Source organism: Numida meleagris, chromosome 2, assembly GCF_002078875.1.
Source record: "Numida meleagris isolate 19003 breed g44 Domestic line chromosome 2, NumMel1.0, whole genome shotgun sequence".
Lineage (NCBI taxonomy): Eukaryota > Metazoa > Chordata > Aves > Galliformes > Numididae > Numida > Numida meleagris.
Window position 1 is genome coordinate 54,373,687 of NC_034410.1, and position 27,314 is coordinate 54,401,000.

The 27,314-nt window shown below is 40.7% G+C and overlaps 1 protein-coding gene across 6 annotated transcripts in view; it reads right to left on the reverse strand.

Moving 5' to 3' along the window:
• NFATC1 (nuclear factor of activated T-cells 1) overlaps positions 1–27,314 on the reverse strand; it is a 116,269-nt gene that overhangs the window by 12,314 nt on the left and 76,641 nt on the right. For 2 of the 6 annotated variants that reach the window (XM_021386520.1, XM_021386521.1), the window contains exon 9: positions 19,165–19,851. The exons of 1 other annotated variant lie outside the window; for it this stretch is intronic. In XM_021386520.1, the coding sequence (XP_021242195.1) occupies positions 19,165–19,851 (687 nt within the window). Of the gene's footprint in view, positions 1–19,164; positions 19,852–27,314 lie in introns of those variants that run through there. 3 more of the 6 variants (XM_021386522.1, XM_021386523.1, XM_021386524.1) reach the window with 3 other exon arrangements.

The following is a 27,314-nucleotide window of genomic DNA, read 5'->3' on the forward strand; positions in this document are numbered from 1 at the left end:
TGCACTACTGTTTGCAAAAAAGTATCCCCAGCTCATGTCCAAATAATAGCAAAGAAATAATAACTGGAGGGAAGAATGACAACTTGGAGTCATGCACGAGCACTTGCTGAGCACCCTTTTCTTTCCACAGCACAGAATTGCTGAAAGAGTCAGCTCTTTTTCCGCTGAATCAACCTCCAAGTCTGATGGGCATCAGTCAATGGGAGTAGCACTGGGCCTCAACACTGGAAACGTCCTGGAGACAGGTTAAAAGATACAACAGAGTATATCTGGTCTGATTCTGAGTAAGGAGGGTGTTGGGTTTTTCAGGAACTGGACCCTACTTGCCCTATTATCATCACCATCATCAGCACCTTTTTCCTTTATAACCCTTTTCATCAGCAAACCTCAAAATGGATGCAGAACAGAAAAGATCAATGTGAAGATGAAAGACCAACGTCAAGATTATTATTTTTACTTTTTAGCAAAGTGGGTACCAATGCAGGGACAATGCTAGGGTGCTACAGTTTATATACTCAGTGATGTTCCTGTGAGCTTCTTTGGGGTCAATGGGAAATGTCATGAGCCCAGACTGGGTCACATTCCCACCCAGCCTGCTACAGAGGCTGAGCTTTGTTCAATAACCCCAAGCTGACAGGGCTTTTTGCACAAGAAGATAAAATGATGGATGTGATGTGACTCACCAAGCAGCCACACTCTGCTGATGGGAGAGGAAGGCTGGGTGGGGCTGACATTTTTAAGACCAAGATGTGTCAGTTTTACACCTCACTAACTACACTAGGAGAAGACCTTTTTCTTGATAAATTCCCATCATTTTCCAGTTTCTCTGGGGGGGTTTGAGCCAACAGTTGACTCCATGGATCTACACTTGAGACCCTTTGATGCAAGCAGGGCCAAGGGCAGACCTAGACGTTGCTGAGCTGCAGCAGGTAACCACCAGCAAGGTGTTATGAGGTGTTCTGCCCAGCACAGGAGACACAGCTATGAATACCACCACACTGAGGCAGCTGCTGGACTCTCATACTCCTTGGAAGCTAAAGCTGCCTGTAGCAAGCAGCTTAAATTAGAGCAGATGGAAGAATGCTCTTATTTACACATGGTCCCAGTGTGACAGAGCTGCAAATATGGAAAAACATATTTTCTTCTCCTCTCTCTCACACACAGTGTTAAGCTGCAGAATGGCTCTTCAGAATGGATTGATGGAGCAAGGTCAACAGACAACACCAGGCATGGCTGCAGGAGTCCAGGAAGAATCACAGGTGCATTCCCAGGGAAGGAGAAACTCTTCCCCCTTGCAGCTTGATTCGTGCCACAAAACCTGTGCTGAGCTCAGTGCTCACCACTGGAGAGGACCTCAGCACTCAGCTGTGAGCCTGCAGATGTGTAATATTTGGCTGAGCCTTCAGACACAACACTGTGATAGGACCCTGCAAGATTCTGAGGCTGCTCAGGTCATGCTTCCATCTCTGGGCTGAGGCTGATGCCCTAGCACAGTAAAGGGCATTTAACTGATGTAATGAAAGAAAAAAAGTTAACTGCAACAAAGGTTTGGATGAAAGGCTGCGCAAGCTGATTGCTGTTCTCTCTGCACAGCAGCCAGTGCACCACACCTTTTGTAAAACAGTTACATGAAGCAAATGATTATCTCCAGTAGCTTCCATCTACACACATTTCTGAAATACTTTCATTCCAAACTGTTTTGAGAGGAAACATTATAAAGAATGGAAACCTGGCATTAAATCGGATGGAAACCTCTGTTTCCATTCTACAGAATAGGAAAAAAAAAACACAGAAAGAATACCTAACATTAACTGCTAAGTAGGGAGATAAAAGATAACTGGAGGCTAGTGACGGGGAGCACTCTGAGGCTGCATGCATTTACCTGCATTTGGACAAGCTTCTGAAGGGTGGGTCGGAGCTGAGTTTGCCACATAAGCATCTGGTTAGAAACTGGAGTTTGACCAACTAAAATTCTGTTTTCTTAAAAACTCACAAAATAAATACTTTTTTTTTTTTTCCAAAGCACGGATGAAAGGCTTCTCTGGTCAAGACACAGAGCAAATATTTACAGGTACTGGGGAGACACCATTTCCTCCCTTCAGGCTACAACCTAGTGTCTGCCACATAATTTCATCCATTCAGTGATATTTTCTTTCCAGCCATCTGCCAAGAGGAAATAACTTTGCTGTATTGGGAGTCTGGGAATCCTAGAAAACAATCTTAAATCCATAAAGTAATAGAAGTGCAGTTTTACTGAGCTGTTCAATTCTATTCTGATTTTTATTACAATGTCAACAAGAGTTTAATTTGTTTTAAAGTTTAGGTTCTTAAATCTGAGTGATATACAGTAGTTTACAGCTTGCTGGCAACAGCTACTGTGGAAAAAAAAAAAAAGGAAAGTGCAAATAAAGGCAGTTCTAAGTTTGACATTGTGAAAGCAGGGAGCAGTGCCAAGAGCAGCAAACAGCATGGCTTTCCCAATCCTGGCTGGCTTTAGGGTCTGCTTGCTATTGACATCAGTCGCTATGGGATACATTTCCCTGCTCTAACAAATTTCATCTGGAGACTGTAATTAAAAAAGAAATGTCTCAAAGTGTAATTTCTTTCCCTAAAACATTTACAGATGTTAACTACGTTGCTAATGGTGTGAGATGTCTGTGGGCAGAAATATTCCTCCTTATCTGCTGTGTCAGAGAAGATTTCTTTATTAAAATCAGTTGTGAAGGTAATGTTTTCTCTGCGTGTGCCACTGTGTGTGGGGTGGTGGTGGTACTGGTGGTCATTTTTTTAAGCCCCTTGCTGAACGGAAAGGTTAGGAGGTGTTTTTTCCTTATAATTTCTTTTTTTTTTTCATTTGGAAGTCATGTCCGAAGTTAGCCTGATGGAAAAGTGAAGGTATTCAAAGTGGCTAGCCTAGCAGCCGTCCTTGCCTAGCAGCTAAGAATTATCCTATCTGAGCTTTACAATTATAATAATGATAGTACCTGTAATAATAATAATAGTAGTGGTGATGTCAGGTTCTTACTCCAGTAACATTTCATCAGTCCCTTTGGCTGGCACCCCTTCCTATGCACTGCTAAAAGCATTTATGGAAGCAGCAGACAAAGAGGAAACCACTCCACGGTATGTGCACACGGGACACGAGCCGGGGAACAAAGGGGTGGCCGAGCTTACAGCTTGCACACAGCACCTTGGGAGCAAGAGGTTGCTCCAGCAGTGAAGGCGGGTGCTGCCCATGTGCCCGCTGCAGCCCTGTGCAGGCTGTGCTCCCGGTGGGCTGCACGAGGGACTCCTCCCTCCCCAGCACCCCACAGAAAGCGATAGCTGAGACACCCAGTTCTGGCACATGCAGCCCAGGCACAGCTGGCTGCTTGGGTCTTCTTCCTGCACTCCCCGCCTGTTTATTTATTTATTTATTTCTGTAACTGGCTTTGATTGGAGCCAGAGCCTTGGGTAAATCAGAGGAATTTCTAGATTTTTCTGAGGGCTGTGAGCTCTTGCTGTTTTCCGGTACCTACTTCCTGCCATATCTAAAATAACAGCAGCTGCATGGGCCTGATAGAGAAGTGCTCCAGGGGACAAATTCTCACAAATGGGGTGGGAAAGAAAAAAAAAAAAAGAGACAGTTATTAGGGAGCTGATAACATGCACAGCCAGCATCAGATTCATTGTTAAGAGTCGATAGTACTGTAGGCTGTGGTTGTTGTTGTCAGAACAAAACAATCCCTGTAAAATGGTCATGGGAATGATAAGTCTCCATGTTTACCGGGATAACAGAGGTAGCTTTACAGCACTTGTCCTATTGTATGGAGTATCGGGCCTCGATTAGCTAATGTCTCCGAGGGCCAGATAAGCCAGGATGAATGTCCTGTGCTAGAAGCTTTCATGCTTTCTCTTTGTCATGGCTATCTATGGATAGCTGCAATAGAAAGCCTTGCACACATAAAGAAAACCCCCACATCAGAGACAAACATTACAGAAAATGGAAAATGGTTGAAATTATCCAGTTTTACACAGAGAATGCATGGTGCAGTGTTGTCATTCTTTCATGATGGACTGCAGCACAAATGAGCACAGCAACTCAAGAGACCTCCATAATAGCACAAGTTGACCTGTTTTACAATGCACAGATGAAAACAGGACTCCTGGCCTCAGCTACACAGCCAAAGTTGGGGCAGAACTTTTAAATTATTTGCCAGATATTGTTGTGAAACAACTGCTTAGTAACTGACTACTCCAGGAGATAAATTTCTCTTTCCTACTGGTATAAAGGGGGACAGAAACAGGTGTGGTGCACTCACCCCAAATATACCCTATATTACACCCTGTTTAGTGTGAGAGCACAGCTCTCCCTGAGATCCCTTCAGCTTAGGCCATGTAACCAACACAAACATTGCTTCAAATATTAGCACACCCAAATAACCAGAGGAGCTCAGTGAGGGTTCCTGAAACCTCTGCAAGTCAGTCACACCACATAACGATACAGATAGCATTTCAGATTATTTTATCACTGTTAACTTTTACATTTTAATGTAAAAAGTCTTTTATCATTGCTCTGTAAACTATAACTTGTGTTTGCAACAACTTTGGGGCCCTTACATTTTGACTCAGAGTTTTTCATGTATATGGTTTCTTTTGTTCTTTTTTTTTCTACATAGGACTTTTTAAAGAACATTAAATGATAGGTTATCTTGTCTGCAAATAGGAATTTGATCCAAAAAGCACAGAAGAATTACTACTGATTGAATTGTCTTTGCATCAAGTCCTTACTAAACATAAGCAGACGTGTGAAGTAGGTCTACAGAAATATAAGGTACAGGCCTGATGGCTTGGCAGGAAAGAATCACACACTGCAATGAAATGTGCCATTTTGCTGATTATCCCTTAACCATCACTTCAATCATAGAATCACCAAGGTTGGAAAAGACCTCCAAGATCATCCAGTCCTACTGTCCATCTACATGAAATAAATGTTTTCATGTCAATATGCAAAAAAGGAAAGTAGATCAGTTCTCTTCTTTTTGCAGGAATTTTGAATCACATGCAATTTCTGATGTCAGGAGACTTACTTCTGATTCTCAAGAAGTACTGATTCACAAGAAGACAACTTTTCTGTATTTACTTCACTGTGTTGGCTTTAATGCATATGCAAGCTCATGCACTTTGATCATAGAGCCCTGCAGGTTCTAAATCATGTCTCTAGGCCTAAAAATATTTCTTCACTTGCTTAGCTTGAGTACATAGTTCAGCTGCCAATTTTTATTTGTTAAAATAAGACAATGTTCTGTTACATAGTTCTTCCCTTCCCTACACGAGGCTCCTTAAAACACAAATCATCTCTGGTTCATGTTCAGTTAGTAACAACTAGAATTACACAAAGTGGAGAAGTTTAGACAGACTAGACAACTCTTTCTAGCCTAAACTCATAAAACCTACTTCTATTAAAAACCAAATAAATCTATTTTACCAAAGAAACACAGTCAACCATACAAGAAAGTGAATTTGCATTTCAACCGAAGTACAAGAACTTAGAAATGATGAGGTACTGCCCAATTCTGCTTTAAAAACTGTTATGGCTATGCTATAATACATATGCTTATACAATAGTATATTAATGGCAAACTTGTTAAGGAATTTGCAAATAGGATTAATAAACTAGATTAGACTAGATCAGGTCACAGAAAGAGATCAATCTGTCATGATTTTCAGCTTTTGTTCAAAATAGGGCAACCACAGTGAAGGTCTGAGACAGACTCAAGAGCAGCATTACAATTATTTACTGACATGAGACTGGAAAAAACAACACAGCTTCAAGTAATGCAACTTGGACTTTAGACACATAGGAAAGAACGGTTCATTTTATGCAACTGATCATAGCCAAATATTAAAATCTTTTGGAAAAGTCATACTTTTTTTATTCTACAAACCAGGAATTCATTATAGGTATACCATGAAACTTATGAAATCCATTCATACAAATTAATTTCCTTTAGTGATTTCCACTGGCATATGAGAAGCAAATACACGTCTGCAAAGGAAAGAAAAAAGCTACACAGAAATGTCTGCTTGTACTTAAAAGTGAAGTAATCTCAAGTAAGGATGTAGCTGGGAGAACCATCTCTGCAGCTAGAACATTCATTCTTAAATAAGTTCTAGTTATGAACAGGTAGAAATCAGTGCAGATGCACTGCATCTCAATGAATAAATGCTGATTTACTGTAGTTGCCTCTGTCAAGAATAACTGAAAGTTTTCCCACACTAAGATTTTCATTTTGCAGCAGCAATGTGCAATCCAGACATCTTTTCCATTTTCTGAGAGATATTCATACTTAGATGATTTAAATAATTCTTGCAGTCATTTAAGGTGTGGGGTTTTTTACTTGTCGAGGCACTTCTCCTCAAAAAGAGCTTTTCATTTAGAATTTAATGTCTTTGAAGAACTTTCTGAACGCTGAGAATTCAGAAAAGAGGAACAGGGAGGCAGTGACCAACATTGCTCAGGGGACCATGCACAACAGAAAGCATGATACAACCTCATTTGAAGTCATGTGAATCTGTCAGCTGCTCCCTGAAACGAGCTCTTAACTGACAGCACAAAAATTACATTGACTGCTGCAGAAATTTGGATTTCTTCATTGGGGAAACCATAGATTTAGCCACCGAAACATGTATATGGCTGGTGATGTCTACCTAGCTGAGTGGAAATTAAGGTCACTGCTCCCAGGATTAGATACAGGCAACCTTGTCTCTACCACCTTCCTGACTAAAATACAAGAGAATAAGTTTCTGTTTCAAATTTCAAAAGCAGACATTTTCCTGAATATTCACCTAACAACCAAAGAAATGGCCCATCCATTTGAAGTTTTCTTAAAGGGGAATCCTGCAGCTATATCAAAAGTCCATTTACTTTTCATACTCTATTTTGAGTTGAGTGCTTTATAATAATATAATCTATCCTACTACCTAATCTGTTTTACAAGGGCAGGCCCTGTTGCGGTAAACTAGATCACAGGGGCAGAAGGTACATTTCGCAGCAGGCAGAAGGATAGAGACCTCAGACACAAGATCTTAATAATCAACAGAAAACTTCTGCATCAACAGTTGCATTTGGTTGCTGCTCTGCTTTAAAATGGTGATGCTCCCCATAATGAAACCCAGTGGTAGGGATGAGATGAGAGAGGGGTTTTCTCTTTTAGGTGAGTAGATTATTATAACTTTTTAAAGTATATGAGTGATTTTGGTCTGGAAACACTTGGAAATTTTTGATGAGACACCATTCAGTCCAGGTGTTTTTCCCAAGTTAATATTAAACATAGCTCTGGATACTTCAGCAGACGTTTCAATTTTTTCTAGTTCCAAGTTTTTGGGGTTTTTTTTGCTACTTCTTTGCCTTTATTTCACTAGTTGACTCTAATTGATTCTTTAATGCAGTGATTCATAACATGTTTTGAATCTTCTGTTAATTTACTCGCGACTCTGCTATTATTTCCCATGATTTAACACATCCTGTTTTAGAACATCCATCAAAGTTGATGGAAAATTTTTTCATAGCATTTGGATCACATCCTGACTATATTTTAATGCCATCTCTCTAAAGTTGCAAAGTAAGGGGATTTCCTGTTTTATTCTTCAATCATATAACCTTGAAATCGAACTTTTAAAAATCCTTCTCTGCCTTGTCAAAGGCCAATCACTTCTACTCCTTTTAGCAATATTATTTTCTCTGCATAATTTCTATTGGGAAAGAGACAATGAAAAATCCTTTCTCTAATTTTTCCCTGATTTTTAAAGAACACCCTGTTATATTGTAAAAGAAGTCTTAATATAAAAGATTCATACTGAATTCAGGTGATGTGACTGCATTTACTCAAAGAGTACTCACCATCCCCTTATTTTTTACCATATTTTTGTGGATTTGTGGGCTTCCTGCAGAAGCTCTCTCCATTCAGTGATAATTCTGAAGCTGTCTCCCTGGCAATAAAGCACACAGATAACTCCCGTGGAAATGCTGCCCCAGTGGAGCTGTGCCACCACAACCTCCTGCCCCTGTGCAGTGCAGTAACCTCACTGCAGATCAATATCGACATCAGACTGCTGCTTCTAAATTAAGCAGTAACGAATACATGCTTCCCCCAAACAGATCAAACAGGCAAGTTCATCTGTTTTTAAAAAATGCACCTTTACTATTATTGTAGAATTATTAGTCCCCATTACACATATTTAGCAGGACCACGGCAAAGATGATACATGCTTATCCTTAGTATAACAGTGAGCAATAGCTCATGAAAGTTTTTTTTAGGTCTCATCTAACCTGCTTAAGGTTAATGCTTATTTCATCATCTCCTTTCATTTTTCTCTACAGGTAAATTATTTTGGGGCAAAATGGAGCATTCTTTGAATATACTTCCACATGGCAATCAAATCCTGGGCTATTACTACTCATTTCTACTATTTCGGTTTTAGACAAACTTCTCTCACACCCACACTCACCTTTCCCCTCTTCTTCCAAAATTCATCTCTTCTCTATTTTTTTTCTTGAATGAGGAGGCTGTATTTAAGTTTCCTCTCATTTCTCTTTTTCTCAAGCGTTCTTTTGTTCTAGTTATGTCACCAAGTAGTTTCACAGACAGACTCTAAGTCTGAAACTTTCAAATGTGTGCTAACCATTCCACAGCGTCATGAGAAAGCTTCCCCTTTTTCAGCATGTTCCCCATGTAAATATATAAGCATTGCCTTTGTTCATAGAATCATAGAATGGCCTGGGTTGAAAAGGACCTCAAAGATCATCGAGTTTCAACCCCTCTGCTGTGTGCAGGGTCGCCAACCACTAGACCAGGCTGCCCAGAGCCACATCCAGCCTGGGATACAAAAGATGCTTTCACATTACTGTGTCCTTCCAGCGAAACTTATTCCTCAACTTCAGCACAGCTGGTTCATCGTTAGCACTTTAGTTTACCACATTTGAGACTCCGAGTACCACTAACCCAAAGACATACCACTACAAGGAGAAGCTACCTGGACAAGTTCTTAAGGCTTATGCAGATGCACTGAGGTGAAAGCCCTCAAGGAACTAGCTGAGTCCAAGTACAGCCTGGAATGTGGTGGAACACAGCTAGGACTGGAAAAAAGCCAGCTAAAAGAGAGAGGAGTTCATCTTACTCAGTTGCTTCAGTTTTCCAAAAAGAATAGCTGGATAACAAACACTTAAATGACTGAAAATCATTCAGCAACAGTGACAACTGCAGCTCAGAAGCATGCAACAGCATGAAGCCGGATTTCAGAGCTGCAAAGGGCATTTCAGTTCAGAAACTGAGCACAACGGAAGTCCCACAGAATGGGCTTCTCCTCTTGACCTCATGTTTCTAAGAAGTTTTACTTAAGAGACACCTGCAGGAGTAGAACCGCCTCTCAGCCAACACACCTCAAAACAGGCAAAATAATTAGCATACTAAGTCTTACATCCCATTAAATACGCATGTACGTTACTCCAAAAGTAATTGCTCCTACTTATTTCCATGGAAACTGCAACAGATAAAGGAAGCACAATAACACTATTTGATAGAACAAACTCTCACCTACAAAATGCTTTTTCAACATAGCCGCCACCATGAGCTATGCATTTTCAACAGAACCTGGATGCTGCACTCATAAAAATCTGCACCTGCGGAGGTGACCCACTGCCACTGTCACCACTGCTGAAATGCACCACCCACCACCTCACTGTGCTCATGCCCACTGTTTGGTCTCCAGAAACATTCAGCAAGCATTGATGAATGCCCATGGGTGCAATTTTTTCCACATGGAGAAATTCAATGACATATATTTGCTTCATACACACTTCCATGTCAGACACCATTTTGTCAGACTGCCTCTCTGCTGCCATCTGTCACATGGCAACAAAATGTAATGGAATGTTGGTGGGAAGGTTCAACCTCTACTGCCATACCACCACCATCTGCCTCTGACATCGTGGGCCTACCTAATAAAATAGGAGGCATTACTTTCAGAGAAGCCCATCATATATGTGCACACATACATTACGTGCTTATGGATTTGCATACACAGGATAGAAATGAAAGTTTAAATAAATATTTTCCAATTTTGCATTTTTGGAGACTTCACCTGTGACCCCAAATGGCTTTTTTCCTACTTCTTAAGTAGTTTGCACAAGATTTTATTCACAAGATGGCAATGTAATACGTATTTTCCTGAAGCACTAGAAAAAGCTGACTGCTACTCCCAGGGTTTCAAAATTGGTTAGTTATACCTATTGCAATATCTATCTTGCAACCACAAAGATATCACAACAGGTATGAAATGGAATAAATCTTTAGCCTTGGCTCCCACAGAAAGCTAACATAAAGAAAAATATGGACAGCAGAGACATGAAAAGTAAATCTTGTCTTCTGCATTCCCAAATGCATGCAGAAGCCTAAAACTAAGTAGAAAAAAATAATTCTTGGGCAAAGGCAAGAAGAGAGGAATGTTCTTCTACATACACTGCTTGGAAACACAAGTCATAACTACATGAAGACGAAAGAATTTAATCCACTAACTGTGGACTGTATAATTGCTTCCCAAGACCGTTCAAATGCACATATTCATGTGCTTAGTGTCAATACAGTCCGGGATTTTTTTATATGCTTTCAGGACCATCAAACTTCCTGATACTTGTCTTGCAGTAGGCTTGAAAATATGGAAAATGTAGAAGGCCAACCAACCAAGCCAAGCCAGTAGAACAGGGCTGGGCCAGCTTTCTGGTTTGCAGACAAACCCAACCAGGCTGGTCAACAAGGAATAGGTCCACAGTTTCATTATTTCGTACTTACCAATAGTTTCCAAGTATTTTCAACATTTAGACTTTGCAGGCCTTCTCAGTTATGGAGGAGGAGAAGGGGAACATTTTGAGGGTCTGTTTTTTTCCATAAGCTTCCTCCCTGCCCGGTGATAAGCCTCATGTGGAAAGTATGATCCCTCTTTGGATGCAATCAGCACTAGCTCCACAGAGAGGAGAAAAGTTCAGGAGCCGGGTTATCAAACAGTCCACTCTCGACAGTGATGGTCAAGCTACAAGCCCATAGTTGTCCAGCAGATGCAGATGGCACAATTGACTGTGCTGTACGTGAATCTCGTAGAAAAAATCTCCTTCTATGCATGTCTATCTGCAACCAGATTGCAATGAATGCAGCTATTATGCATTTTAACTACCAGCCATATGCCTGGTCCTGTTCCCAATAAACCCAAAGGGAACAGTGTTATTGACTTAAGTGGGAGCAGAGGCAGGCCCTCTGCCACTTTGCAGTCTAGCAACGTTACAGCTTGCTAACACTCAGCCAAGAGCACTGTACGTGAAGTCAGCGAGTTTGCTCATGAGAGCACTTCCTCTGACACGTATATGTTTTCTGGGCTAAGTAAGAGAGTTGCTTCAGCCCAAGTCTTCTAGTTGCAGCAGAGGTCTTTATGATATTCTCCACGTAGAAGGGGGATTTTATGAAGCAACTTCCCCAGCAGTGTTTTGCCAGGAGGGATTCAGGACATGAGAGCACAGAGGCCATCCATGAGCCACACAGCCACACCTGGCGAACCAACACTGCACAGCTCAGCAGAAATGTTTCAAACAAACAACATATTCCTAAAATGAATCGCATTGGAACAAAGCTTTCTCAAGAAGCTTGTGCTTCTGCAAGACACATATTTTCCTTGGCACTCCTCCAGGCTTAAAAGCAGATGTAAATGTTACAAAGGCTCAGATACAGCAACTTCTTCTCCCCTGATCGCCAAGGAAAACTTAGAGAAAATAACCCACGAAACCTTGACCATTTGAAACATCAATGCCAACAGCCATTATGATTGAAACAGGAGAATGAAACAGACACGGAAGTGGGGGCATTTTTTTCCCCAGTTAACCGCACAGTGACTACCAGGGCCACAGTGTGAAGCTGGCATTCAGTTAAACAGAGGCAGTGTAATGCTTCATCATTTGAATACTTAACAACATGAAACACTTAATGGGAAGGCGTGCAGGCAGATGCACATCAAGCAGAGGCTGGCTGGGCTTTGTGCACTAAAAATACTCTGGGATATCAAAACAATGCAAAGCATGGCCTATTGATTTCTACAGCTTTCCCATCATTTTGCCACCCTCCCGGTCCCAACTTCTGTGCCTCCTTAAATGTCTGCAATCACTGAATGAAGGTGGAGGCACTCAGGACTTCCCTGAAGAAGCTGGACACTTTCTTGAAAGCCCAAGAATCAAGGACGCTCCTGGATATCTAAGTGCTGGTGATAGAAGAAAACAGTTCATTGGTAGACTGCAAAGGTACTGCAATTATAGGCAGTCAGATCTGCTCAGAGGGCACCCACACACCCATGACTGGAGGAATCAGGAAGTGATACCTAGTCTGATCACCTACTCCTTTGGGGACTTCCTTTTGGTGAGCCTCTAAGGAGACTTAATTCACTTAAACTCGCTAAGAACAGCAAAACTTCATCCCTAGTCCAGAGATGTGTGGTTTCTTGTAACAAGGCACCCCTCAAATCCAGACTTGTGAGTCTACCAGAAATCCGACACTAACAAATTACTTCAGTCCTCCCTTACTCATCACACACAACCAAAGTCCCAAATGTTAACAACTCAGCATGTTTTATCACAGTAGCATGTACACTTTCAATCATCATTTGAAGTGAGGAGGGTCTAGGGGCAGGCACCAGGCCAGATTAAGTAAAACTTTCCATGAGGACAGCTATTTGTTTTTTCCCAGAACTGCTACTCTAGGCCAAGAAGGAGGGAGGGAGAAGTTCACACAAGCCAGACCGAAGTGTAGACAGTGTTACTGGACTTCGAAGACTACCTGCATGTTGCTCTAATGACATCTGGACTACTGAAAATCACAGAGTGCACTCAGGAGTTTTCAAAAGCATAATTGTGGCAGCAGCAGACTAAACTTAATGCCGTAAGAGCCAATCACTTTAATAATGATGCTGAGATGTATGAAAAAGGATACATTTCAGCAAAAGAATAATTCTGTCTGCTATAGTTCCTGTTCAAATAAACTATATCACCAAACCACGTGCATTTGAAGAATACAGAGGAGTAATAAGAGAAAAAAAAAAAAGAACATATGGTTTAGAGGCAAAAACATTCATATATACAGTATGGGAGATATATGGACTTGTCAGACATCTAACAGTTCAACACTCTGTAAGCAATTCATGGGAATGACATTAGCAATAGCTCATATTACATCCAGGAGTTACAGCTTTTACTGCAGAAGTTATTTTTAAAAGAGTCATGTTTAAAATGAAATGACTGGCAGGGCTGCAGCTTTCAGTAACACTTTACCTGTGGTTTTGCCACTTTTACATACTTATTGGGAGCTTAATGCTCCCAATTTACCTTTTCAGAGTAAAATAAAAGTGCAATGAGTGCATTCATTGGCACGGTACTATAAAACTCACAGCTGTGCAAAGACAATCACAAGAACAAAAGCCTCCTTGTTTTAAAAAAGATGATTATATGGTTTTGATACTTTCTGTTAGCCATGTATATAAACATCAGATATCTTCATTTATGGTTTATGTATATTCATCTATCTACATAAAGATTTATAGTTCAGATCAAGTGAAGATCAGGATAGAGACTTCTATGAAAGTGTCTGTGTGGAGAGGAGGAGGCTGACTTAATATACAAAACTTCAGACAGGAGATCTGTCTTTCAGATATTGTTATTCCAGTTCTGGCATCTACACAGGACTTGGGGCATTCTGGAAAGCAGCTTTTTAAACTGAGGGTGAAATTCTGGTCCTGCTACAGTCAGTGTTAGCTTGCTGCTGCATTCAAATGGCTGGGACTTCATCTCAAAATTTTAGATTAGAACTTGAGTAAAAGTTGAAGAAGCCGAGGCCTTCTTCAGCTTCATAAGTCAAGTGTACCTTATTAAAGAATCTTCCAGGGTGCTGTTTTGCTTTTCATTAAAAACTACTTTTGTAAAGTTCTATGCGTTCACATAGCAAGTTGAGATCAAAGCATGTACAATACACCTCGATATCTGCTGAGAACACAAATAATACACCTTTTTCCTGTTGGTACCAATGTGTTTCCAACTAGCTTTTTAGAAATAGCTTCATTTTCATCTGTAATGAAGATTAATTGCTTTGATGTTTCTAATGGCAGGAAATAATTTCACAATTGAGTGTCATTCTGCTGCAGGTAAAAATGCCATAGCTTGTGGGAGTGCCAGTTACAACCCGAAAAATGTTTCTTGGCATTAGCATGCCTAATTGAACTCTCCATCCTGGTGAAATAAAAAGATTTGGAGATTCTGTGTTACACCCAGACTACGCTAGATCCAGGAAAGGGAAATGGGGATAAGGTAGGTGATTTCAAGTCACCTTTAGTATCTCCTGTTGTTAGCCTGGCTGGTCCCCAGCTGCCTGAACATCCTGAAAGCTGTGTGAATATAATTCCACCACCTTTGGCTTGGAATTTCTTCTACCACTAAGAAAAATAATCAAAATTTGGAAAAATTATTTGAGCTTCCCCAGACAACAGAAAAGATGTAGGATTATTTCAATAACAGACTATCGCAGCTTTTGACGCAGGCCCCTGTCAGAGGTCTGGAGAGAGGAGCTACTCAAAAGTGAGATATAAATTAGGGTAAATTTTCACACCCCCTTGAGATAATGATTGGTTCAAGGGACTAGGGGGAATTCTCATCAGCTCGTATTTTCCTCAATCTGGCTTTCTCTTTGGGCAACGTTAATTCTGCTTTATCCCTCCAAAGGCTGCACGGCGCTTCAGACACATTGATCCCCCAATAAAATGTTTACTCTTAAAAGCAATTATCTGCATGTGGCTGTTCTGAAGATGTCCTTCAAGCAGACAAAGTCTGCCTAAGAATTTTCCATGGGCTCCACCACCCTACCACCCAGCGCTACTCCCAGGTTAGATCTGAAAGGGGAAAATCATGTAATCTTCGCTGTCTAGAGGAAGGACAGTATAGTCATGTGGAGCCAGTGTTAGCACTCAAATGGTCTGCCAGGGTGCCCCAATGTGCCGCAGGCTGCTGCAAGAACTTCTGGGAAGGAGGATAAGAATCACCATCTCTTCTATTGCAAAGAACCAGAAGAGGACCTGCACCAGGCATAAATGTCACAATTCAGCTGCATCGTCAGACCATGCTTTTAAACAGCACATCAAATCTTGCTGTGAAAGCAGCAGCAGGACTCAGCCATAACCTTTGTTTGGAGGTTGAACTCATAATTATTTGAAATGAGTGCTGGTATACAAGCCAGATAGTTTTCAATATCAAGAATGTAGCCATAATATATCAGGTATCACTTTATGGGGTGAGTTTGAAATACATTATACATTTTGAATCATATATGCACATATTGAAATGGACAGCACATTTAATGAGTAACCCAGGTGGCTACTGTAGATTTTGATTTAATACAAGGCTGCCAAGACCAAAGCGTACTTGCCAAAAATGGAAATCTCTTTGGGTGCTCCCTTTATATCAGTTCAGCTGCCCACCATTACAGAAGCAGAGAAGTGTTACGTACAGGATATATATTATATATACTCACTGACTGTTTTTTTCCATCTCTACACTCCAGTATAGATATTTGGAATTACTCCAGACCACAAAGAATGAGTATTGCTTTGATCCCATAAACCGAAACCAAAAAATTTCTGTTTATACCTGTTCCAAGATTGCCATATGTATATTAGTTACATAAATTAAACCTCTCCAGATTTTTTTTTCCAAGAAAACAAGCAACCAAAACTCTACAGAATATCATCTGACATAGCTGTTAGATATTTCATTTGTCCAGTAGTCCCATAAGTACGTTAGATGCCTATATCTCACATTGTTCATAAGTACTTCCACGTAAAACTGGTGGTATTAAGCAGTTACAAGACACTAGGAATATTTATTTATTTATGGAATTAGGTTTTTGAGTTTAATTTTTAGTGTCATTACAACATTGCATTACTTTTAACTACCCTAAGGATGAGGGAAATAGTTGATATATTTAGAATAATATAGAAGGAATGCAATCAAGTACATCTGACATCTCTCTAGCTCTCATATTGATGTCTGGCACAAATGTTTAAAAAATTAAAATCATTTAAATTATGGTATATAATTTAAAGATGGTTGCAATTTAACAATAAACAATGGTGACTGGTTAAAAGCTCATATTCTAAGAAAAAAATCAAGCACACGTAAAACCCATTCTCCCCCTGGGCAGTGCCTTATTCTGCAAATTAGTACCAGAGGTCTGAATGAGACAGCCCCAGGCACAAAGACACTGCACACGTGGGATATGTATCTCACTGAACATCACCTACTGGGATGCCAACTGCAATCACATACGTTGCTAGGCAGTCCCCATAGTGGCCAAACTGTCCTTTGAGATTGAGTCAGGAAGGCAAGACATCAGGCTTTCATAAGTAAGGGGTGAGCATGATATGGGGATTTTTTGCTGAGACAGGATGAGTTGATTAGATATTTGCTGGGGAAGACAAAATGACATCAGATGTGGCTGTAAGTCTTATACACACTAGACTACGGGTGGGCTGCTTGCCACCCAGCGTGGCCCCACTGCAAAAGGCTTCCTGCACATCTGATGGGCTGGACCCACTGACTGGACCCGTGGGATGCAGTTCCATGAGCTGATCCAATGGAAAACCACGTAGATTTTGCTATTCTTGTCAAGATAATTTTCTATTAGCCTGTTCTGCTGCTACACAATTAATTGATATTACACAAAGGAAGCAGCAAGAGCATGTGGCTAAAATGGACTGGCGCAACCCTTTCCATGGACAGCCTATAAATTAATCAGACTAACTGTAATGCGAAAACATTATCTGCACAGGTTGTTCTAAGGTTGCCTCTGTGAATGCATGGATGTAAATTGGCTTTGAGCCTGACATGCGGTTTTGTGCTTCTGTGTTGTGTGTCTGAGGTATGTCAGTGTCCTGGCCAGCACACATCCCACAAGACGTGGTTCCAACCTCCAGCTCATCTGCTGCACAGTTCTTTTCTCAGACCCAATACAGAGATGAACAAGAAAACAGTAGTCCTCCTTTTCTGACTTCTACAAGGGCAAGGCACGGAGTGGATGGCCTTCTCTTCGGGCAGTGAGATACGGCATAGATAGGTAACAGTAAGCCCACGTGGACAGGGCTGCATTAGCCTGCGACAGACCTAAATATCAGTTTAGTTACAGAAAAGGTAGCTCTAGTTACCATTTCTGATGACCCACAGAGCAAACTGCTATTGCTTAATTGTTTGGAATCACATACATTATTTTTCTTCTATTACATATTGTTGCCATGACTGTAACATCTATGTATTTTTTCTTGGCTTATAGTTCTTGTGGTCAGCCATGGAATGATTTTGATAGCCTGACGGATGCCAAAGGGAAGTATATCTGGATTTGGTGAGCTGAAAAGATCTTCAAAGTCAACTTTAAGTATCAGTGCAGATGTACGTGTACTTCTACAATTACTTCTGCCTATCTGTCAGATGACTGGTGCGCATGCGCGTCCAGAAGAGAGAATAGAACAGGAATGGGTAAGGACTAAGCCATTTCTGCTTTGTCAGAGAGAATGAACATTGCTAAAAAGATTAAAATTTCTGTCCCAGATCACACTGCAGCAAAGTTCCTGTGATCCTTCAGGAGAAACCTGAAGTAGACATGGTTGATAAGCTCTGCTCTCCATGTCTGAGCAGCAGTCCAGTCCCTCCAGCAGATATGAGACAAAGGTGGGTTTGGTAACGCTGTGACAGAAGTGCTTGCTTGATTTTGGAGAAGTAAGGCAGAAAGACTGCCCATTCTTTCTGATTTTCTAGAAAGACAGCTATAGACTAGCTTTATACAAATAACTTCCAGTTTCTCTCTAAACCAAAATCTGGGCATGATTTTCTGTTTTGGTTTGTGTACATTTCTTCTTTGGTTTGTTGAAAATTTTACTCCTCACAGTGCAGATATGTGGTGAAAAAATGTACAGTATATGAAGATAACATTGTCTCAAGTGATGTACTGTGCAAAACTTTAGTGAACTGAACTCCTAATTAGGGAAATTCCTCAGACCAGTCTATCATGTAATCAATAATAACCAACATTGAGAAAAATGATTTTCCCAGAGTTGAAAATCAAAAGACAGCTACTAGAGCTCCAAAACATTCATTTATAATCCTAATTCAGTGAGTATCATGCTGTTTAAAATAAAAATTGTCATTTTTTTTTTTTGCAATGAACTGTCTTTAAATTCTCCCTGAAAGACAATCACATTCAGATGTTCTTTGGCACCAATTAGTTTCAATGCAACCATTTCAAAGGCATTTCTTTTTCAAATAGAATGGTATGGTGTGTTATATAAAGTTATATGGCTATTGGAAGGGAACTCACGTACTGCATTAAGGTGAGGGTTCAGAATACTATTGGGATACTTAGCAGCATGTGCTAAATCACAGTTCAGTGAGGTCACATAATCAAATTCCAGATTACCCCTTTTATTATGCTCAGCTAATAAATCTTTGGAAGCTGGAGTCTGACAAGTTCATCACAGCATTTTAATATTTCAGTGGTGCATGTAGAATATATATGCACAGAAAATCTTACAGAAAAAAAAAGCACCAGTAAGTCCTCAATAAGAAGAAAAAGAAGTAATATCGGATGCCACCAGACTGAAAAGTTATGTTGAAAGATGTGTCACTATTCTTAATTTAAATTTTCTCAACTGAAGGAGAGCAGTTTATCATTTAGTTCCAGTGAGAAGATTTGTGTATCAGAAATTTTACTTCATTATGGACAGAACAATGTTAAATATGTTTTCACTGCAGTTCCATGAGTCACTGACATAGGCATAAGCCAAGACCATACAGTTAAGATTATTGCAGTGTAGCTGTTGGTCATGCAGCTAGCACTATGGTAACTGACAACATTAAAGGCTTAGATAATATGGTTTCATTCAAGTGAAACTGAGAACCTTTTTCCAAACAGAAACAAACAGAGCAAAACTCAGCATAATTTCACTAGGCTGTTAATTAACCTTTTTTTCCATCCGAATTCAAAAGGAGGAGGAAGTTAAGGGAACTCACTGATATAGCAACATGGTTGAATGCAAACCTCTACACTGTGGAAGACTTACCATCATCCAGGTACATCTGGTCCAATTCCTCAGGTTCTCGCTTGATCGTTACAGGAATAGGGGCCAAATTATGATTACTTTCCTCATGCAACTCTGGCAATGACAGTGGTTGGGTTGTTGGAGACTCATTTCTGTGAACCTTCGGCAGTTGCTGCTGCTGTTGACCCATTATGGATGAGTGAGTTGGACTGCAGGACTGCAAATAGGTTGGCTCTTGGGTAACAGATGGAACTGGAGAAGAGGGACTGTTGGGATAGAGTGTTTGTTGATAACCAAGGGGACAGCTACTGCTCAGATGTTGACTCACCTGCGGCTGCAGCATGATGTGAGATGATTGCTCGGGGGAGCTTGGGTGCACAACTATAGACCTTGGCACTTCCTGTATGGTGGGGACACCTCCAGCGGGCTGCTGAAGTCCGAGGTGACTGTGGCCTGGGTTGGGGATGCACTTGTAAGGAGAGGATGAAAGGTCGTGCAGCTTGGGGCTTGCGTTGGGAGAGGGTGACATCACCGTGTTCCTCTGCTGACAGGAGGCGAAGCCAGCCATGAGGCACGAACCAGGATCAGGGGGCATCATGATCTGCTGGCTGTAGTATGGTTTAGAGAGAGGGCTTAAGCCTTGGTTCATTGGTCCACAGGTTTGAGCAGGCTCATAGTCATCTGTGGGTTCTGTTTTTATAATTGGAACTGTTAAAAGAAAAAAGTTTTAAATAAACATGAGCTGCATATTGGTATGATCAAGTTGGCTTGTGGCTAGGATACCCTTTGCAAAACAAACAATGTCTTGAATAAGACTCTGTGTGTCTTTTGCCTAGTTCTCCCACCCTATAAAAAAAAATGAATGAGTCATCAGCACAAGAAAGTCACAGCTGGTTCTAATATTGAAAAGGACTATTTTCTTTGGACTCTCCTCCAGCACTAATGTGCTATAAAAATCTATTTGCAAATAGCTGTGCTTCAGTGGAAGCTTTGGACCCAAGGGCTCCATGTATTTGTAGTAATCAAAGCAAGAATTTTAACTTGGACATACTACTGCATTTCTACGGCTACTGATGGCCCATTTGATAAATGTCTGCCCATTTGGTAAACTGGAGCATAATAAGTTAGAAATGGAGCTTCAGAGTTCAGCAAAAGCAAAATTACAAAGATAAAAGACAAAGTACTAAATACAATACATTTTCAATTATAAATATATTTTTGAAAGAGTAGAATTTGATTTGTTTAGTTTTTACATGATTGTATTTAATCTCACTAAACAACAACTGAGTGTAAAATACTCAAGAAGCTGCATCCAACTTTCTGTGATTCTAAGTTGGATCCAAATCCCCAGTGCCAGCTCCTAAAAGGTGTTAACTCAGTCTCTGGATACCAAGAAATATTGATTCCTGTTCTACATCTCTGCTTGCTCTATCTGCTGTCTCAAAAGAGGTCCTAATTGAGCTGTCAAACCATGTCTTGAAATGGTACCAGCTCGTGGACAAAATGACTCAGTGAGTATCAATCCAATCATGAAAAACACAGAGCTGCTTTCTCAAGTCAGAGAAAAGATCTTCCTTAAATCAATGTACCTTTTTCACATCAGCTATCTCTCTCAAATCAGAGAGGTGCATTTCCTGGTTCTAACATAACACATACAGTTCACAGGTAAAAGATGCCTACTTTCTCTATCAGGAAAATTCTAAACAATAGGGCAAAGTCAGTATGCAGATGCATTTCTTCTGGTCAGATGAAACTACAAGGCATACAACAACTGAGTTTGGATGCCTTGTGGCATTCAATCTTCTTTCCCAAAAGAGATCCATGGAACAACCATAGCTTGAATGCATTGTTGCAAATGAACAGTGACAGCAGAGAATGTCTGTTAAAATACTAGAATAATGAACCTGTTGCGTTACAAAGTTATTAATGAAACATATTTGTACAGCTCAGCTCAGCACACACGCTTGTCATGAGTGTTTCTGTGTCTTTATATGCATGTTTTTTACTAACACCCTTGTCTGTAGGTCTCTCTGAAAGTAATGCCTCCTATTTATTTCCATGGAAACTACAACAGTACAAAAAGAACAATAAAAAGATTTGATAGAGCATATTCTCAGCGACAAAATGCTTTTTAACAGTCGCCACCAGTAGCTATGCACTTTCACCAGCCATAACAAGAGCCTGCATGCTGTGCTCATGAAAATCTGCATCAGCAGAGCTAACCCGCTGTTGCTGTCACCACTGCTGAAATGTATCACCCCCCACCTCACTGTGCTTGCATCCATTGTTTGGTCTCCCTAAACATTCAGCAAGTGTTGATGAACATCAAAGGGTGCAAAGCTTTCCTCATTTAGGAATTCAGAGGCACACCTTTGCTTCATGTGCACTTCCAGGTCAAATGCAATTTTGTCAGACTGCCCCTCTGCTGCCATTTGTCACATGGCAACAGAATGTAATGGAATATTGACAAGAAGGTTCACCCTCTGCTGCCATATCGCCAACATCCACCTCTGACATCTTGAGCCAACCTAATAAAATAGGGGGCATTATTTTCAGAGTGGCCCTTGCATTCTCCAATCATTTGTTTCTATCTTCGTGTATGAGCTTTTGAACCCATAAAAATGCACATGTGAGCACGTGTACCTAAAAAATCTTTTCTAACACTCACAGATTTTGCTGCTAGTGGATGCACTTCACTACCCTTGTTTTACAGCCCCCTAGACTCTTGTTAACTTTCCTCCTTTGATGTTATTTTATATATAGATGCTTGCAACACTTGTTTTAAGATTTCTATCACCCCTAGTAAAAACATATCTATATATGTAACAAATGCAAAGGTGCCACTCAGGATGAATGTGCGAAGGATAACGGACCGTCATTGGATTCCTCATAATCTTATTTTCATCTGCTTGCGTGCTGTACACTGGCTAGCACCACTACTAATACTCTTCGTTACAGAGAAGCAGAATCCAGATTTGGAGACAGCTTTATAAAGCCAGTATCACACCCTTTATGAAAATGCAAGACCAAAGAAATGCACCTAGATAAATATAGCAGCTCAGATATTGTAAGAAAATACCTTTAACAAGTTCCTGAGCTAGCAAATATTCTCATATGTTTTATATTAGGTTCACTGTACTAGCACTAACCACAGCACAGCTGGAAATATGATGGTTGTTGAACACTGAATTTTCCCAATATATCACTGTTATAGAAACACCTGCGCTAAATAATTCCAAGCTCAACCACTGGCAATTCAACTGCAATAAACCCCGGTGCTGTCTGACTTGTTATAACCCAGGGAAGGATTATAGCCCTGGTGGCACACAGGGCTGGAGGGAGGAGGCTTTATGGCTCCTGACCTCAGACTGCTTTTTTGTTGTAGCTCTTTCATGGCACATCTTTGCTACTTGGCTCACTGGACACTTTTTGTCACTACACTTTTGATATTTTGCTTTATAAAACCAGTGCCATGGGGTCATATTAATGACCATGAACATAAAAAATCTGTACATTAAGTTTTCTTCTCTCACTACTCTGAAATACACCTGCCACAAGCAGTAGTCCACAACTGCTAAGTCCTACTCTGCACTAGGCACCGGACCAGCGTGCAACAGGGACTATCCCAGACCTCAAACTCTTGAAGGTGGTGACAGTAACCAAAAGTCAGTTCTGTAAATTCAGAGGCAAAACAGAGACTGGCATTAATTACAGGCACCGGTCACGGTAAGTCATAACAACTTGGTCTCCGACAGTACTTTGGTAGCAATGGGGAAATAAAGGGGTATACATTTCATTTGACATCTATTTACCTTGTCCTCTTGTGTTGCTCTGAACTCATAATCTTGAGCTCAGTTATTTCACGTAATTTGAAACAAGTGTCTGTAAACGAACAGATACTACCTGCACCTAGGCTTAGAGGAGCCTGAACTAACTCAGTCGAACTGTCTCCATTGCCTTTTTTGAGTTTTTCAAAATAGGCTTCTCTTGCTAGAATAAGTACTGCACTGAAAAACAAACAAAAAAAAGTATTAATTCTGAAATGGCAAACGGGTTTGTATTTGACTTCTCATTCCCTTGCAGTTTGTATAGACACTTAACACTGAAGAGTGAATGTAGGGATAATACCAATTTGGGATAGCAGCCACTCACCACAATTCAGAAGAGTGTAAACGTCTTTATGGGGTACTGGTTAGCAAAAGAAGGCTTTGCACGATTTTTTTTTTCCTGTAGAAGCCATTACTAATGACCCAGATGATCTGGAATCAAACATTCAAAGCTGAGTATGTCAGCAGAAATGTAACTTCCTAACATTTTCCCCTCTGAGCAGACTTTAGCTTCTGTATTTCATGTGAATAACTGTTACTTTACTTGCAGGCAACAGAAATGCCACTGTTCCCTGCCTCACTCCCTTTGTGGGAGCTGAGAACCTTAGCTGGGGCAAATAGTTGGAGCAGCTGTGGATACAGCCCTTACAAGTTCACCTGTGCTATCACAGCATCTTCCTCTAGGTGGGAATTGGGTGGATTCCTTCCAAGCAGGCAGGAACAATCACAGCCATTACTGGATTACCATTACCACTTTCCTACTGACTCACGTTTGATTGACTGCACATCTTTACAAATCTGAGCCAGAAGTGTCTTCATTCTCAAACATATCCCTTTGGAAGCACAGTACACTAACTGCCATAAAGCACATCCATTTGCACTGTTGCTCAGCTGCAGAAGTGGGTATTTCATGCAGGGAGATGCGATGTGATACATAGAGCACCATTAATTTTCTCAGAATTAATATTTAACAGAGAACAGTATTAGCCTGACTAACTTAGAGCTCAAAGACTTCAAATTAGTCACCATCTTAAATGACTTGGTAAGAACCTGCCAGCTTAAAGAGCTGCTGCTAGTCCCACGGCAGGCCTGGGCTGGCACTTAACTGAAGAGCCTCACAGCTGTTCAGAATCTGCAAGCACTTTTAGGAGAAACTCAACTATTTCTTAAATGCAGTAGACCCATAACAAACAACCATAAGCTACGTCTTAAAGCTATGCTGCGGTGCAGAGATAACACCCAGTTTTGTAGACTCCCAGCTGACTAGAATGAAGAATTGTGACTGAATTTGCCTGCGATTTGCCAATAATAAATTTCAGCAATGATGTCAGAATTTGTGAAACTGTAAACAGAAAGACAATGCACAGTTTCTACATAAACTCATACTCAAAAGAATGTCATTCATTTAAGAGACCCTGCTCAGCTGAAGAATCAGGCCCTCGCTATGAGCAGGAAAAATGTGTGTAAACTTGGCTGGTATGGTTAATTTTTAAATGCTTCTTACTTCATAATGCATAAGGTCAGATGACAGATGAGTTTAAATTTTCCTCAATTTTGAATATTAAAATAAGACAGAGCTCAAAGTTCTAAATTAGCCTCATAAGCGACTTAATCTGTGCTAATTGGTTTTAAATGGTTCAATAATGCCTTCTTAGGCTCCGGACTTGTGTCATTATGTCATCTAATTTAATATGAAGTTCTAAGAACCGCGTGTTGGCAGCAGACCCAGCTATAAATCAAAGCTACCTCCAATTCTTACTCAGAGAGACCAGGGTTATGACATCATACCGGGGCACCGGGCTGAAGACAATGGCCCTCTGTTTGGGTCTGAATGTGAGAGAAATATTTCAGCCAGTTCTACAAGCCCGTGTTTAAATGAAAGGCTTTTCTAGCAGGTAAAATGTTAATATATCAAGCCTTGAAGAAAAATAATAAATCATGGACATTTGGTAAAAGGAGTCAGAAAGTGCCTGAATATAAATAACATATATTTTCGACAATTCTAACAAGCCTGTTTGCTTTTACACTTTAGCAATCCAGATGGGTTTTTACATTTTTTTGGAGGGTGCTATTAAAATATGTGAACTGAGAAAATATAACCATATAAATTAAACAGATGTTTATCCTGATTAACAATAAACTACCAAATTCCCATTTCTGTGTGGTTTTATCAATGCAGGCATTTATGGCACTGTAACGTATTTATTTTGCCCTCAGTTTGATGGAACCTATCAAACAGAACAGTCCCTCTTCACGCTGCAGACTGTGATTATCTCTAAAGGTACAGATTTTGGTTAGCATACGAAAATCAGAATGCTACTTTTTTCATCATGTCTGCACATGCATTTCTTCAAATTCTGGAATAAATATCTCATAATTGCTAAGAATTTGGGACAAGACTTTCAAAGAGCATCAAAGAATTAGATGGTCCAAATCTCCACTACTGAGCTGAGATCTGAACTGCCATTTGTGCCTCTACAAACTTCCTTCGTAAGTCAGTCAGTTTTGATGCAGGCAGTACATCCTCTTGACCAAGAAGCAGACATTCTCTCAGAAGTCACTGCTTCAGTCAGTGCTACTGCTCCTCTGCTGCTGGTGGACTGAAGGCAGGCACATCTCCATGTGCATCGTAAATGCCCTGGATTTATGCAAGACAAAATTCTGGCTGTTGTGGCAACATTGGCTTGAGTGGGGAGGGGACTTCGCTCCATGCTCTGACCCTGGAGAGGTCTGGTGCTGGGGAGAGGCAATGGGCTGGCTACCACAGAAATTATAATCTCATTGTTCTGTAGCATCAGAGCAGCTGTAGGCCAGCAAAGCCTGCCAACCTATCTGCAACCCTGGCAATCTCTGTGATGGAGGACTGCGCATTCAGGCCCAGGGATCTTCTTGGACAGCCCCTATGAGGGTCTTTGCAGATACTGTCTGCAAACTGGATGTAGCACTAATTCAACCAAAATGTTTTCCAAAGGTCAAGCTAGTATCAGACCTTTGCTTTTTAGTTAATAAAGCCAGAGCACAGTGTATCAGACACAAAGGGACCTGCAGGCAGAACATGTGCAACTGCAGGTTTTATCTACCTAAGTATCTAAATTCACTCACCCTTCTCTGACTGTACATTAACAAAGCATCCCACAGATCTTCACTGAGTTATCACACACCCATCATACAATGGCGGCCTCGTCCCTTGCGTGTGCTTGCTGCGATGGAGCTATAGAAGGTCGCATGGGTGATCTCCTGGGCGTTTTATCTCTGTGCTACTGTGGGAGCATGTTCTGCCTCTCCAGAAGAGCACTGGCCAAGCCACACTCCTGTTATTCCTGCTTGAAATACATGAGCTGGGTGTCCTGTCTTACCTTGCCTAGACAAAAAGGGTTTTCAGTGAGGCCAAAGTGAAGATTTTAAAAACTTTACCATCAAAAAGCACAAATATACATAATTCTGCCTAGCACAGGGAAGTTGATAAAATTCTCTGAAGGAAATGTTGTGAGCAATAAGAGAAGGAAATCCTTTTTTAGTACATGTTGTCCATTTAATCTTCTACATAATTTGACAGAAAGGCGTGCTTTCTCAGTGAGCAAGGCGGCACAGCCAGTGCCTGCTGTACCACTTGCTGCTACCTTTCCCCACACTAAAAAACATCTGGACCCATGCGGGTTGCCAGGGTGTAGCGGCTCAGCGCCAGCGCTGGGCATCCAGACAGCCCTGTTGCATCCATGCACCAGCCCTGCGGCCCTCTTTAGTTTCACATGTATATATTTTTATGTGAACAAATGCATATGTATAGTTTTGTACAATAATAGCATCCAGGTAGATGGGAGCCTTGTGCATAGAAGTCTGCCTATAAAACTGGACAGTGCCATTATCTGATTAGGAAGTGCTTTCCTGGTAACTCAGTTACTAAATGCTTTTCAACAGCTATTAAACTATTAGGCTGTTCAATGCATATTTATGAAATAGAAGATTTTACACGGTCACTGGGTGTACACATCGTGAACCAAGGTGGGAGGGGAGGGAGGTAGGGGGAGGGCAATTGATTCATATATTAGCACAAAAGACAAGAAATGCATTCGATTTCTTTCAGGAGAAAAGGGAAAAATTCTTAGAAGGCACAATTCCTTTTCTATTTTCTTATTAAACCCCACAATGATGAAAAGGATAGATTAAGTAAAATTATCTTTTCCTTTTTTAAAAAAATGCAAGACCTGTGAAACAAGTTACAGCTTTACTTGCTACTTTTTCTTTAAAGGCAAAGTACTGCTGTTTTTGAATCTCTTTGGTCTCCTTGCCTGTATGAAACTCCTGCAGTTGAGATGCTACCGCTTGAGCTGTTGGGATGCTGCT